This window comes from Myxine glutinosa, chromosome 8, assembly GCF_964187855.1.
Source record: "Myxine glutinosa chromosome 8, kmMyxGlut1.1, whole genome shotgun sequence".
NCBI lineage: Eukaryota > Metazoa > Chordata > Myxini > Myxiniformes > Myxinidae > Myxine > Myxine glutinosa.
Window position 1 is genome coordinate 103603015 of NC_136268.1, and position 16120 is coordinate 103619134.

At 46.0% G+C, this 16120-nt stretch overlaps 1 protein-coding gene across 1 annotated transcript; it reads left to right on the forward strand.

The window, feature by feature from the left end:
* Nucleotides 1–4587: 4587 nt before the first annotated feature.
* Nucleotides 4588–15567, forward strand: LOC137418384 (lysozyme C-like). Its single transcript, XM_068104439.2, has 4 exons — nucleotides 4588–4768; nucleotides 5280–5435; nucleotides 5721–5796; nucleotides 14754–15567. Exons 1-4 carry the CDS (start codon nucleotides 4630–4632, stop codon nucleotides 14815–14817), a joined length of 435 nt encoding a protein of 144 aa, XP_067960540.1. The 5' UTR covers nucleotides 4588–4629; the 3' UTR covers nucleotides 14818–15567.
* The last annotated feature ends 553 nt before the right edge of the window (nucleotides 15568–16120 follow it).

Consider the following 16120-nt stretch of genomic DNA (forward strand, 5'->3'; position numbering starts at 1 on the left):
GCCAACCAGGCAGCAACAAAACTAGCCAGGCACCAATAAAGCCAACCAGGCAGCAACAAAGCAAACCACACAGCAACAAAACTAGCCAGGTAACAACAAAGCCAACAAGGCAGCAACAAAGCCAACCAGGCAACAGCAAAGCCAACCAGGCAGCAACAAAGCCAACCAGGCAGCAACAAAGCCAACCAGGCAGCAACAAAGCCAACCAGGCAACAGCAAAGCCAACCAGGCAGCAACAAAGCCAACCAGGCAGCAACAAAACTAGCCAGGCAACAACAAAGCAAACCATACTGGAAGAAAACTAACCAGGCAGCAATAAAGCCAACCAGGCAGCAACAAAGCCAACCAGGCAGCAACAAAGCCAACCATACTGGAAGAAAACTAACCAGGCAGCAACAAAGCCAACCAGGCAGCAACAAAGCCAACCAGGCAGAAATAAAGCAAACTAGGCATCAACAAAGCGAACCAGGCAACAACAAAGCGAACCAGGCAGCAATAAAGCCAACTAGGCAGCAACAAAGCAAACCATACTGCAACAAAGCCAACCAGGCAGCAACAAAGCAAACCATACTGCAACAAAGCCAACCAGGCAGCAACAAAGCAAACTAGGCATCAACAAAGCAAACCATACTGCAACAAAGCCAACCCGGCAGCAACAAAGCAAACCATACTGCAACAAAGCCAACCAGGCAGCAACAAAGCAAACTAGGCATCAACAAAGCAAACCATACAGCAACAAAGTCAACCAGGCAGCAACAAAGCAAGCCAGTAGGCGGCAAAATGGAATCAATTTGTCCTTTTCACACACCCAATTCATCCACCAAGTTTCGTCTGAATCCGTCCATAATATTTTTGGGACATCCTGCTCACAGACAGACAGACAAACACAAACAGACAGACAGGGGTGCACAAAACCTAACTTCCCTCTACCTACGATGGCGGAGGTAACAAAGGTAGGCCTAAGTTCCTCTTTTTGAATATGTCATGGAAGGACATTTGCTGTGAACACTTCTGTAAAACTTGTTCTTTGATCCCTTTTACAGTTTCCAACTATGACAAGCTCCCAGGTGTCTTCTCTAGCGCATAAGGACATGTGTTGTCCTGACCTCTATACGACAGATGATATATAATGGATTGCACCACAACAGTTACCTGACCAGGTTGTTCGATCACTTGCTCTTTTTTTCTCCCAGTTTTAAATGTATTATGGATTATATTCTACCTTTTGTGAGCAGCATGGTACCTTATGATCGTTAAAGGAAACTCTTACGATGAGGTCAAAGCACAAGGTCTGTTGCTTTTACCTTGCTGGCAGATCGGATGGTTTCTGTATTTTACAGACTCCTCTTCAATATTCTTACTTCCGGTATGTCACCCGACCCTACCCAGAAACTCCAGGATGCACATGTTCTTCCAGTAACTCCCGCTCCGAGTTAAACGTCCAAACTCCAGGCTGACTGCAGACCTCAACTCATTTGTTTCCCGCCTTCCAGAGGCCTTTCTTGCCCACTCTTCCTTGACAGGGCTTCAAGTTTGCAGCGGACTGCCCGTCACCTTTTCTCTGCCCCACTCTCATCCTCACCCATGATCTTTATTACCGCATTTCACCCAACCTAGCCCAGCCATCTGACTTGTTGACTTCAGCATTTCTTCCTCCTTCTTTTTCTCTTCCTTTTCTGGTCGTTTTCTTCCCTTGCTATTTGTGCCCAATTGTTGCCGCACTGTCAATTCAACCTTGATTTTCCATGCGCCTCACTCTTATAGAGAAAAAAGTGTTCAATTGCACAATGCAACTAGATATGTCCGATCATAAAGCGATCGCCAAGGGTAAGCCGCCCACGACCCTTGGTGATCGCCCACGACTTATCCTTGGCATGCGATCTAATGAATGACATATTTTCGGACCACCATATGACCTCAACCTCCAACATTTATGTTTAGAGTGTAAATAGAGAAAATGTGTCGTCATCTACAATCCATCCATAAAACTCAACATCATGAAAAGCGGAGGAAACTTATTGACGTTATGATAAAAAGGTGTTTTTTACTAAATAGGTCACAATCCGAAAAGATAGGTCAAGGACACTAATGGAATATCAGGTGCACAACTTCAGTGCAGGTACACCATTATGATGTGAAAACATATTCGAAGGCCAAGCGGTCTTTGAGATTTCACATTAGCAAAATTGAGCGATGACAAAAAAAAACTTCTTCTTTTCTTCAGAGCGCCATTTGACCTTGACCTTTAACTTGGAGGGGTATGATGTAAATTAAGCGTAAATGTTCCTTACTTACTCTAGGCTATCAAGAGAGGGCAACCTCATTCTGATTGGACAGTCTTTGGTGGAGTTTAGGTGAAAAATGTTAAAATTTCTATAATCAGGCCATGACCTTGTAAATTATGTCAAAGTCAAAAATTATGTCAACACCATGAACTTTCTATTCACATTATTGATGCAAAATTTCATTCCCTAAGTCCCAGCTGGCTTTGCGATACAGCTCAGAAAGTGATACAGTTTAGGAATTTGGAGTGTTGGAAGTGCAGTAAGAAGAATAAAAAATTCTAATTTTCTAAATGGTGGTTTAGTACTCCGAGGGGTCCACAAATTTGATTGGACGTGATGACGAGTAATGTTCTGCCAAGTACTGCTAAACGGAAAGTTTTTGAAAGTGCCAAGAAGGAGATTTGTGTCCTGCAGTGTTCAGGTATATTATCCAATTGAAATAAAAATAAAGATTTTAATGGTTGTAGAAACTTTTTTCAGTCTTTCCCACCATCGATACAGCAACTTTTACATCACCTTATTTAACATGTTACATTCGTTATTTTTCTTCTTTTCTGTTGTTTGTGTCTTTTATGAGGTCCTTAAAAAGAGAAAGTTTCCTGTTTGGAATGATTTTCAGATTTTGCTTGATTGCCAGACAGACTGGCAGACGAAAATAATTATCTAACGCCTCTCTCAGGATGAGTGTGCAATCTGGATGAATTCAGAGCCAAAGAACAGCTAAACTCCAGGTTCATTTTCCGATTTGTGTTCAAAAATGTAACAATCAATTGAAATTATGTTGTTCCCTGATGGTTTAGTTTAGACTGACATATGTGGACAGACAGACAGACAGACAGACAGACAAAGGGATCCACTTAACCTCACTTTCCGAGAATATTTCAAAGTGATTTTTCACCATTAAGAGATAGGGACAAAAATGATCTCTAGCATGATATTTCAAAGGAGTTATGGATGGATTCAGACGAAACTTGGTGGACAGATTGGGTGTATGATAAGGAGGAATTGATTAGATTTTGGTGAAGATCTGGATCCGGTTTCGAGAATGTTTCAATTTTCTGAAGTGATTATTCACCTCTGCAGAGAGATGGGACCAACAACGATACATAGCATGATATTTCAAAAAGTTGTGGACGGATGATGGCAACACTTTGTGGATGCGTTGGGTACTTGAGAAGAGCAAGCCGATAAGATTTTGGTTAATGTGAGGATGCAATCTGGCCTGTCAAAAAAAACCCAAAAAAAACCACCTTTAGAGGCCATTTTTCCCCGCAAAGCGGGGGTTGGCCTTTTTCGGGGACCGTGGTTGTTGTTGTTTTTGTTGGTCCCCGTTTTTTGAAGCAATGTTTTACGGCCGGATGCCCATGCTGCCGCCAACCCTTTTTGTCGCCTTTTATGACAAACAGGGAATTACCAGTGAACTGGTACTCAATTTAGCCGACCTCAGAAGGATGACAGGCTGAGTCAACCTGTCTGGCCTGTCCAGTGGGATACAAAACGTAAACTGTCCAACCTGACGGAGGTGTGCGCTCTACCGAGTACCGTTATACTTTTATCGTGTTTCTGCGTGTGTGGCAGTCAAACAAAATTGAAAATCATTCCAAACAGGAAACCTGCACTTTTTAAGGACACCATGAAGGACAAAAACAAGAGGCCCAAAAAACCAATGTAACGTGTTAAATAAGGTGGCGTCAAAGACGCTGCATCAAGGGCGGTAAACTTCCGACAAAGACCTTTTTCTACGACATTTAAAATCTTTATTTTATTTCATTTTAATCATATACTTGAACACTGTAGGACACAAATCGCCTTATTAGCACTTTCAAAAACCCTCCGTTTAGTAGTACTTTGACAAAATATTATGGCATTTTACGTCATCTCAACCAATCAAATTTGCCGCTCATAGAACCCACCCATGTCATTGATTCTCAAGACTGAGCGGGGTAAGGTTTTCTATGAACTCTCTAGTTAATAAAGTGTGGACCAATTCGAAGACCTTTGAGGACACATTTGGAGTCCTAGTCAGACATGAAATACTGGTCTGGGTTTTGATCGATTCTGTGCACAAATCCCGTTGTTAGGGTAAGCTTGGATCACGCTCGAAGATTTCCTCATAGTGCAAGGCCTTTATCTGTGCCTTGAGCCAAGGCCTCTCACCCTATACCCCCTCACCCTTCTAGCTTGTGAATGATATCAATCACATTCCACCGATAATATTCCACCAAGCTGGAGCCAGAGAATCCACGTTCACCGCCCTCAATGTAACGTCAACATTTCGCATCCCGCAACCCGCTCAGGCTTATAAAAGGTGCCCTGGCTTAGCTTGTGCATAGGTACCAGCAGTATGGCGTCCTTGCAGGTGTTGCTCCTGGGTCTGTGCCTGGCGCTGGTACACACGGGTGTGCAGGGAAAGACATTCGGACGTTGTGAACTGGCTCGTGTTCTCAAGAACAATTACGTGGCCGAAAGTGCCCTGGGGGACTGTAAGTATATGTATATAATGCTGTTACAGACTTGCAGTCATGGTGGTGGTGTTCGGCGTAACATGTGGACAGGTTCGGTTCATCTATGTTACAAGGCGTATTAACTGTGAAGAGGTCAATGATGCAATGACTTGATTTCATTGACGAGACCATCAATGTTATCTGAGATGTTTGGTCTTGCACTTACTCCCCAAAATCGGCGCCATGGTGGTGCCCGCGTGGGTGCTGCATATCGGAGTACGCCACTGTGCATGTTGGGATCTTTAAAATGAATCTTTCGAAAAGAGTAGGCCTTTGTGTGTTTGGAGATTAAATAGGAAGTGTAACTTCATTATAAAGGGATGTTGGTGTCAAGTTAGATGGAGTGAAGGGTAAGAACAGATGTAAGTACGTACTATGTAGAAGATAACGAAATTGATAGGCAAAGTGAATGGAGTTTGGAGACGACGCAGACATGCTGGGCCAAATTACCTGCTCATATGACTTTTCTTGTACACAATTCTGTCCACAGGGGTCTGTATGGCAGCAGCCGAAAGCAGCTACAGAACCCACGTGACACACAAGAATTCGCAAACAAGTATCGATTACGGAATATTCCAGATCAATAACCGCTATTGGTGTGAAGATGGCAAAGGTGGTTACAACGGCTGCAACGTTCAGTGCTCAGGTGAGGGATTGAATTCAGGTTTTACCTCCTGCTGGTTTACCTTCATTTTGCCACATGGATTCAATGTATAAACCTTCAATTATTTTTCCTTCATTATTATGAAACTCTCCAATGTTGTTCATTCCTTCTGTTATGTCATAGTTTATTCTACAAGGTTCAGCCAACGTTACCAGCCAGTTACCACTTACCGTTATCATTTCCTGTCTCCCTCATTGTTCTTTGTATTCTGTCCTGCGTCCCTTTATTACTCATCTTGTATCACCTGTACGTTGTCTGTGTCCACAGACCTGCTGAACTCAAACATAATGGCTTCTATAAGGTGTGCCAAGATTGTTATGCAAAAGCAAGGACTCAATGCCTGGTGAGACTTCTTGCACCCCTCGTTTCTTTGCATCCCATGGTGGTAATTATATTGTTATGTTTTTTTTTTTTTTTTTTTTGTATACAAGATCGAGGCTCGTGAAAGAGCGAACATTACTCACACAGAAAGACAAACCGACACATAAAACATATAACATAGGGAGCGGTAGACAAGATGGGGAGAGAGGGGGAAGGACACAAACACAACATTTGAGAGCAGGGACCGAGAGACATGGAGACATCGAGAGATCTGAGAGAGGGCGAGGGCTTTGGGGGGGGGGGGGGGGGGGCGTGGGAAGGGGGCGGTGGGAGAGGTATAAAACATATGGACACTGCCAGGACTTCCAGGAAAGAAGTTGGAATTTCAAACAAGGAGGATCTGGGGTGAATTAGCGGGGGTAGAAAAGATCAAGGTTTTGGATGGGGGAAGATAAGAGATGGTGGTGAACAGCTGTTTTAAAGACCTGGAGGGAGGAGTGGGATTGAAGGGAGTGAGGGAGTTTGTTCCAGAGGCGGGAGAAAAGAGGAATGAAAGAGTGAAGGTGAGCAGAGAGCCGAGATTTCGGCAGTTTAACCATCAGAGGGTTGCTGGCAGATCTTGTGCGACCTGTAGGAATATTTGGGGGACAGAGCACAGAGAGAGCTGGGGGTGCAAGGCCGGAGAGGAGTCGGTAGAAGACAGAAAGACCACCTACCTGCCTGCGGTGAGTGAGTGAAAGGCCCTCAGAGATAGCTTCATCGCGGGAGATTCCAATAATTCTGAAAGCTTTGGTTTCAACAGCGTGAAGCCGAGCTAGGTGTGAGGCAGGAGCACCGGCCCATAGGGGAGAACAGTATTCCATTGAGCTGCGGATGAAAGCCTTGTATGTGGTGAGGAGCTCAGGTGTGCCGAGGAAGGACTTCGCACGACGGAGGATGCCCAGTCGGCGACTGGCTTTGGAGGCCAGCTTGGAAATGTGGTTTTCCCAAGAAAGATCATGGCAGATAGTGAGACCCAAAATCTTGAGTGACAGAACTTCTTGGAGAGGATTGTTGAGAAAGTAGATGGGAGGGTTGTCCAGTCGATCTTTTCGGAGAGACATAGTAAGAGTGTGAGATTTGTCAGGATTGAAAGACATGTTCCACTTGTTTGACCAGTCTGTGATTTTGTCCAGGTCGTCAGAGAGTGAGGAGGCAGCAGACTGCCGATCTGAGGGAAGAGGAATGGAGCGGCAGAGAGTGGAGTCATCAGCAAAGAGATAGAGAGGATTTTCGAGAGAGTCAGAGAGATCATTGATGAAGACCAGAAAAAGCACGGGGCCCAGAACACTGCCTTGGGGAACTCCAGCCTGAACAGGAAGAGGAGATGAGAGAAACCCATTCAGGGCCACACGTTGACGACGACTAGAGAGGAAGTCCGCCAGCCATGCGTGGAGATTTCCATGGATACCAAAGGAGGAGAGTTTGGTGAGCAGAGCGGGGTGCCAGACCGTGTCGAAGGCACGTGATATGTCGAGGGAGACAGCTCTAATTTCCTGTTTGGCATTGAGGACCTCCATCCATTGTTGAGACAGCAGAAGCAGCATGTCCAGAGTAGAGTGACCTGGTCTGAAACCAAATTGATGATCAGAGATCAAGCCATTGGAGAAGAGGAAAGATTTCATATCCGAAGCAATGATGGATTCCATGACTTTGCTGATAATTGGGAGAAGGCTGATTGGTCTGTAGTTGCTAGGATCTGTTTTTGCACCTTTTTTGTGCAAAGCGGTGATGTTGGCTGATTTCCAAGCAGATGGCAGTTGACCTTGAGCAAAAGAGAGGGTGAAGAGAACAGAGAGAGGGTGAGATAGAGCAGCAGAGCAGGATTTTAGGACCCGTGGGCTGATGCCGTCGGGTCCAGTTGCAGAATCAGAGTCGAGGGTTGACAGAAACTTTTCCACCTTGTCAGGAGGAAAGGACACGGAGTCCAGGAGCAGCAGGGTACGACTGGGTATGGTGGGTACAGAGAGGGATGGGTTTGGGACACAAGATTTAGAGGCAAACACAGAGTTGAGGCATTCAGCTTTTTCACGTGCGGAGTCAGCTGTGTAGCCGTTTGAGGTAAGGGAGGGGATGGAGGGGAACAAACACCAGAAACGGATTTGACCAGACGCCACCAGGATTTGGAAGAGGGAGACAGATAAGAGAGTTCGGTCTTGAGAATGGAGAGATATTGTTTCCTGGCTCTCCTGAGGGTGGACACACACTTGTTTCGGGCTTTGTGAAAGGAAATGAGATTTCCTTCCGTTGGATTTGCTTTCCAGGAGACGAAGGCAAGTTGTTTCTGGGCAACAGCCTCACCACAAGATTCCGTGTACCATGGACGGGAGGAAGGGTATGACAACTGAAGACGAGATGGGATAAATCTGTGCATGAGAGAGAGCAATTTACTTTGGAAGAATTCCCAGGATGAGTTGATGTCAGAGGTGGTAGAGATGGGAGACCAGTCCAGATGATTGATGGCTGCTTGAAGACCGTGCCAGTTGGCCTGAGTGAAATGCCAGACTCGTCGACGCTGAGCAGGCTCCCTGAGGATGGTCAGAGAGATGTCCACTTTAACAAGGACATGATCAGATGATCCGATCGGAGCAGAAGAAGAGCAGCAGACATTTTCAGGGAAGTTAGTCATAACCAAGTCCAGAAGAGAAGATGTTCCGTTGACTGAGATCCGGGTCGGGAAATTGACAGATTGTGTCAGTCCCAGTGAGTCGCAGAAGTCCTTTGCTGAGGAGCCATGGCTGGTGAGAGAGGTACCCACACCCAGCCAACTGGCATGATGACAGTTGAAATCACCACATATGAGGAAGAGAGAGTTGGGATGAGTAGATAGAAGTTGGTCCATATCATCAGACAGCGAGATGTAGATGGAGTCATCACTGTTTGGTGGACGGTACAACACACATATGAACAAGAGGTGGGAGCGAAGGGGAAGCCGTAGCCAGAGGTATTCCTGGGGGTGAGGTGGAGAGAGTGCAGTGTAGGGCGAGTGAGGAAGAGAGTTTTTGATAAAGATAGCAACCCCGCCTCCAGGACGAGGCTCAGGTCTATCATACCGGAGGAGGGAGTAGCCCGGGAGAGATACTATGGAATCAGAGACATCATAAAGGAGGAAAGTTTCTGTTAAGCAGATCACGTCTGGTTTGACAGAAGCAACCTGTATGGAGAGATCAGTTAAGTTTGAACGAAGGCCCCGGATGTTTGAGGTCCAAACCGTTAATGAAGAGGAAGGGGGAGCATCAGATACAGAACAGGGGGGAGGAGGGGTAGGGTAAGATGTGGAAGAGGTGGAAGAGGTAGGGAGAGCTGTTGAAGGTGTGTCAGAGATTTCAGAATTGCTCGGAGAAAGGGAAGGATGGGGCGGACAAAAGGTTTGATGGTGATTGGGTGAGCCACAATGAGGTGTTATTTGAGGAGGGGGAAGAGCGAGGCAGAAGGTTGGGGGAGATGGAGGTGAGAGTTTGAAGGGGGAAGAAGCGGGGAGGACGCTTTGAGGAGGGGGAGTGAGAGGGGGGAAATTGAGAAGCAATGAGGGTGGGCAGATTTGAAGGGGAGGGGTGAGGGGGGAGTTTGGGAGGGAAGGGACAAGGGGAGGGATTTGAAAGGGATGGGATATGGGGGAGATTTGGAGGGGAGGGGTGAGGCAGGAGTCTAGGAGAGGAGGGGCGAGGGGGCGTCTTGGCGGGGAGGGGTGAGGGGGTAGTTTAGGAGGGAGGGGGCAAGGGGGGAGATTTGAAAGGGATGGGTGATGGGGAAGATTTGGAGGGGAGGGGTGATGGGGAAGATTTGGAGGGGAGGGGTTATGGGGAAGATTTGGAGGGGAGGGGTGAGATTGGATTTTTGAAAGTGTACGATTTATGGGAAACGAACATTTATTGCAAAATGAGTTTCTTGTGACCTTCGAGTTAAAAATACGTTTAAGGACACTGGATGGAGGATGGAGTGCAGGAGAGTTTAGGGAATGTAGAAAAAAGGCACTATAGGAGATGGATATTTTTTTTGGGATGAATTGATTTGGTGAGCAAGTCGAAAGCAGCCTTTTAAAGAAGAAGAAGAAAAAGGTGTTATAAAATATGACGGAATACATAACTTGAGGGGAAAGTGTAAACATTGAAGGTTAATGAGTGAAAACTATCTGGGGAAATGGGGGAGAAACACGTGGTCGAAGAACGAACGAACGAATAAGAATGAATAAACGAATGAGAACAGAGAAGGAAATATTTGTTTTTTTTTTTTTTTTTTTTTTGAGTTGAGATTTACACAAGGAAGTAGGCTATGGGTGAAAAGACTGGGAATACAGAGAACGAAAGTTATTGGATCACAAACGACGGACCGCTGAGAAAAACAAAGCCTCAAGGTTGTACAGTGCACACTGTACAAGGCCTCAAGACACGACACGAATTAACACGATTTTCAATACAGGTATGAAAGATTTGCACCGAAAAATCTTCGTCGGGACACAATATACGTACAACACCATAAATAAATACAGTTTTAACGAAAATACAAATGGGAACAATCACTTAACTTCGATTTCAAATCGTTCGCGACGCGGCAAAGGCCTTGCTCGCGACACGGCAAACAGACGATCAATTTATGAAAGATAAACACCGAGAAACAACCAAAGTTGCACACAATAACTTCACACACCGAAAGATAAATACAGTTTCGACAAAATACAATTGTGAACAGACTTAACTTCGAAAAACGTGGAGACCGTGTGGAGCTTCGAAAATCCCTGCCGCCGTCTCCAAGATCTCGCGAGATCTCCAATGTTTGTGGGGGTAGATGATGAAATCTCATCGCACAGGTAGAATCGTATAGGTGTAGCATGGACCGTGGATGCGTTGGAGACATCTCGATCTATTAAGTAGAGAAATTGGAGCTTAAGTTGTTTGTGTCTTCACATTGGGGGGGGGGGGGAGTTGGGGGGGATTCACCCAACTTCACATTAGGGTGATTGCTCCCTGTGGCTTTCCCTACGTTTTTACAATTATTTACAGGACTGGCCATGCAAAACCGTCCATTAACCCACCATAACCGGCGGAATTGCTGACAGAAGCCGAACATTCTTGATCGATGGCTAAACCCCGCCCACCAACCAAGTAAGGAAAAGGGCCACGCTCCGTAGTTCGTCATTGGTCAAGCAAGACCATGGGGCGATTCGACTGAGCTCAGCAATTGGAGAGAGTGACGTCCGAGCTAGAAGGTCGAGAGCAGGAAGAAGAAGACGCTCTCTCTCTCTCTGTCTAGCTTTTGTCTGGGGCGGTCGCTTTGTTTCGGGTGCGCTCGTGAAGAGAACGTTTTAGAGCTCTGTGAACCTTTGCAACATCGGTGGAGGGGGTGATGTTGGACGGTGGTGCTTTTCGGGGGAGCAGGAGCCGTGTTGCATTCGGTGGTGGAAGCGAGGAAGGGTCGTTTCACTGTTTGCTTTGCGCCTGGGCATTTTGGACGCGGGGGTTAAGCGCCATTGTCAGAGCGCATCCCGCACGAGTGACTACACCAGCGGTGATGACCAACAGGCCTCTCAACATATTTTGGACCAGACCTGAGTACCAGCTGACTCAAAAAATAATTTATTTTATTTTATCATTCCCCTGTTGTGTATTTGTGTCTGATGGAGATATCTCAAATTAGGATTTAGTTTTACCTCAACTTTATTTTGTCATGTTTTATTTCATTGAATTAATTATTGTGGTATTTCATTTGTTGTGTCTTGTTTGCATGGTGTTGAGTCTGAGAATTAACCCGTGTGGCTCCATCCAGTTAAGCACTTTGGTTCTCTCACCGCACACGACGGACCAACCACCAGTTTCGGCTACGTGCCTCGGAAAGATTATTGATGATCATGTCTTTGGCAAATGGCACAACAAGAAGGCCAATTTTAAGGTGACAAATTGATTTATTGTAGACCCGCTGCTTATAATGTGCGTGCCTCTACAGTTTTTTTTTTTGTTTTTTTTTGTATACAAGATCGAGGCTCGTGAAAGAGCGAACATTAATCACACAGAAAGACAAACCGACACATAAAACATATAACATCGGGAGCGGTAGACAAGATGGGGAGAGAGGGGGAAGGACACAAACACAACATTTGAGAGCAGGGACCGAGAGACATGGAGACATCGAGAGATCTGAGAGAGGGCGAGGGCTTTGGGGGGGGGGGGCATGGGAAGGGGGCGGTGCGAGAGGTATAAAACATATGGACACTGCCAGGACTTCCAGGAAAGAAGTTGGAATTTCAAACAAGGTGGATCTGGGGTGAATTAGCGGGGGTAGAAAAGATCAAGGTTTTGGATGGGGGAAGATAAGAGATGGTGGTGAACAGCTGTTTTAAAGACCTGGAGGGAGGAGTGGGATTGAAGGGAGTGAGGGAGTTTGTTCCAGAGGCGGGAGAAAAGAGGAATGAAAGAGTGAAGGTGAGCAGGGAGCCGAGATTTCGGCAGTTTAACCATCAGAGGGTTGCTGGCAGATCTTGTGCGACCTGTAGGAATATTTGGGGGACAGAGCACAGAGAGAGCTGGGGGTGCAAGGCCGGAGAGGAGTCGGTAGAAGACAGAAAGACCACCTACCTGCCTGCGGTGAGTGAGTGAAAGGCCCTCAGAGATAGCTTCATCGCGGGAGATTCCAATAATTCTGAAAGCTTTGGTTTCAACAGCGTGAAGCCGAGCTAGGTGTGAGGCAGGAGCACCAGCCCATAGGGGAGAACAGTATTCCATTGAGGAATACTGGTACTGGTACAGTTAAGGGGATTAGGGTGTCACTTTGGTCCTCATTCCAGGTCGCCATTGCAACCACGAGGCACGTGATCAGCCCATTGGCCCGCTCCACTCACGAGGAGGAGGCTCCCTCACTGAGACAATCTCGTGATCAGGATCAGTGTCAGGAAAACGAGCCATATGTCCATACTGCAGTTGATGTTCTCGAACTATACAGGTAACAAATCTCATCTGAGTCTCTCTCAGCAAACCCTCACGAGACACAAAGTCCGACCAGCAATCGTCAAGGATTCCCCCAATAAGACCAGGTACCGATGGAGTCGTCTTTTCTTAGATCCTTGGTCAGAGTCTAAGTCGAACATCCAAAGAGCAAGACTGGAAGCACCAATAACATAAAGATTCAGACTTTCATCCTTCCGCATAGGTACATGGGGAGTCACCTGTACTGGCCATGGGGTCCAGTGAATCCATGACTCCCCAGGCCCAACCCAGACATCTGTCACCTCTGGCTCACAACATGCGGAGACATAAATATCACTGCCAAGATAAGTGAATCGCTGTGACCTCAACATCCTTGCCACAGACAAGATAGCAGCATCCAATATGTTATATGTCATCACTTCAGACTCCTCTGTCAAGAGCTCACCACCCTCAGCTCTAACTGCAGTACACCGAGGGGCAGGCCTGAAGGAGCACAATGCACAAATTCCTCTAAGCAGGGCGAGAATCACTTGACCTCAGGTGATGCTCTATCATTTCACAGATTCCTCACGCATAGGCCTCTTGTCCAACCTCAGCGAACGTACAGTTTTATTCCTCAGCTCCCTGAATGGCTCAGTTCTGCCATCAACCATCAAGCCTGGCCCTGCGATTCAGGTCAATGGTATCCAGTGTTACTTTGGGAGTCAAAGTTCCTCTTCGTCTGATGGTGGATTATAAGACACCCACCGGTAAAGTTGAGGATGGTAGTGTTGAAGGCACTTCATAACTCTTCAGGATCCCCTGAAACACCCACAACTCCTAGATCCCCGCCTACTCCATTAGCAAACTCCTCGGCGGCCCTTTCATCCTTGAGCTTGCCAACATCCAGCCTAGGCTTGGATGGTATGATTCTGTTGGATTTGAACCACAGCTTCAGATTTGCTACAACAAGCCTGTGCTTAATATTGAGGAACTGAGCACTCCGGCAGACCCTGCCGTTCTGGACCGTCCTCCAGCGACCATCAACAAGCACATGGTCAATCTCCTTTGCCAAACCACCAGCGTTGGAATACCAAGTCCAGTGATGTGGCTGTGGGTGCTGAAACCATGTCGTTACCAGGACACAGGATTATGCAGTCGTGTACATACGTGTATGTCTGTTTGTGCACACATAACATACCTAATATAAGTGTTGAGTGTTGTTTGAAGAGTACCTTGTGCATAATTGAGTGAATAAACAAGGACATTGCAAGACGTCCATGTAATGAGCATGAGCAGAGACCTTCGGAAGTCGGGGACAAACCAACATAATTTATGGGATTTGAATCTTGAGTTGTGTGAGCCGAGTGTGGACGGGAAAAAGTTCAAATGTGTCAATAATCTACTATACAAGAGAGATGTCTGTATGTGTGTGTCAGCATTTTTCTCAGAGATGACTGAACGGATATTCGTCAAACTTTCAGAGGTTCATCAGTGAGTGCTTGGGAATGTTGTAGGCTAAAAAAAAGAAAAATTTGAAAAACAAAAGTACGGTTTAAAAAAAAATTTTTTTTATTTAAAATCGCTGATAGTGCCTAAGCCTTTTAAAATTAATGACAGTTATATACAAGTGCACATTCGCATAAATAAATACAAAACAATCACCAGACATTTGAACACAAATAAATCAAACAATTCCGGAAGTGTACGAAGTTGGTAGTAAGGCTTCTTCTTCCTGATCGGCATCACCCACCAGCATATATATGAACCCCTTTCTGCTCCTGCCTCCCCCCCTCCCCCCTTCTGCTCCTGCCTCCCCCCCCTCCGCTCCTGCCTCCCCCCCTCTCCTCCTTCCCCCCTCCCCCCCTATCTCTCCCCTCCCCTCCCCCCCCTCCTCCCCCCCCTCCCCCTCCTCTCCCCCCCTCCCCCTCCTCTCCCCCCCTCCCCCGTCCAGCAACACCAGATACCTCTGCTAGTTTAATATAAATGTTTGCAATCTATCTACAAAGTATAGTGTACCAACTGAACGTGCTTTGTCTGCCAGGTATGGATGGCAAAAGAAGTGCAAGGGGAAGAACGTTCAAGCCTACATTAAAGGATGCTTTTAAGAACAACAACAACAACAACAACAGCATTCCTCGACCCAATATCACCCACGTGCTCTTAACTGGAATGTGATCATTTATTCCTCTGACTCTTTTTGATAGGTGGGGTCTTATGACCACCATTAATGTGGCGGAAGTGTAGGATATATGTTTTGGATGTTTTTACTTTATTGATGTTAACAATGGGTCAATCTTTTACAGATCATAACTAGAAAGCATCTCAAACGCCAAAGGCCATCCACATCCGCTTTGTACTCAAAGTAAAGTTGACGAAAACAACCTATTGGAAATGCAAATTGGTGTTCTCCATATTCTCATAATGAAGGTTTGTTGAAAATTTGATGGGAAAAGCTCAAATGATAAAACCGTTATGGCCGAGACAGAAAGACACAGACAAACACAAGCGATTGCCAAACCCCTTCTCCCGCTGTGTCTGAGAAACAAACCCCTATTGACCTCATAATAACAGCAAACCCCCCTCTCAAGATCATATTAGGTGCCAACCCCCCTCTACACATCACACCAACAACCAACATCTTCTACAACATTCCACGTATTGCAAAGAAGCTGGAATAATCAAATTCTGTGTCAAAGTGCGGAGCATTTGGACTGATAAAGGGCAGCAGTGATGAGCTTGTGGTGCTAGAAATGGCTCAGCTTGACCAATCAGCAGGTCAGAGAAAAGGCATAGATAGAACATTTATTGGATTAACATCAAGTGCTTCAAAAACATTAAAGTTTTATTTTAACCTCAAATTTTGGCTTCTTGTGTTTTGTGCTGGGTTTGAAGTTCATACCTTCTTGTGGATTTTTATATCTGCCTTTTTGCACCTAAATGCAAGAATGTTGTGAGAACTGGCAAGATGATCTGGACTCCTAGAGGTACACACACACGCCTTTAAGGGTTTGAATCCCGACCAAGCTATAAACTGTCATCCCGGTGTTTCACAGGAAGGGAGAGGCATCAATGTGTGTGCCGTCTCTCGGGTAGACCTTCAATGGGCGTCCCGTTGCCGGAATTAGTTGGTGGACGTTAAAGACCCCATGATGTTCTTCGCGGAGAGTAGGCGAGCACCATGAACAAATTACAAAATTCCTGCCCTAACCTTAGTCGAACGTCAGGACTGGCCAGCCGGTTCATGAAAGGCTTCAGCGAAGCTTCCCTTGGCAAATCCCACAAGAACGTGGGAATAATTGTGGCTGTTAAAGAAGAAGAATAATGGCCGATTTTTGTTCTATACAAATATCCAGTGACATGGGGATTCACGAACGTATAAACGTGTTTTAAAATAAGGGGAAAAAAGGC

Excerpts from the sequence above, each read along its gene's own strand:
- LOC137418384 (XM_068104439.2), top strand. The coding sequence starts at position 4,630 with ATGGCGTCCTTGCAGGTGTTGCTCCTGGGTCTGTGCCTGGCGCTGGTA. Across the intron at positions 4,769-5,279 it reads CGAAAGTGCCCTGGGGGACT|GGGTCTGTATGGCAGCAGCC; the intron begins GTAAGTATATGT and ends TTCTGTCCACAG. Across the intron at positions 5,797-14,753 it reads AAGCAAGGACTCAATGCCTG|GTATGGATGGCAAAAGAAGT; the intron begins GTGAGACTTCTT and ends TTTGTCTGCCAG.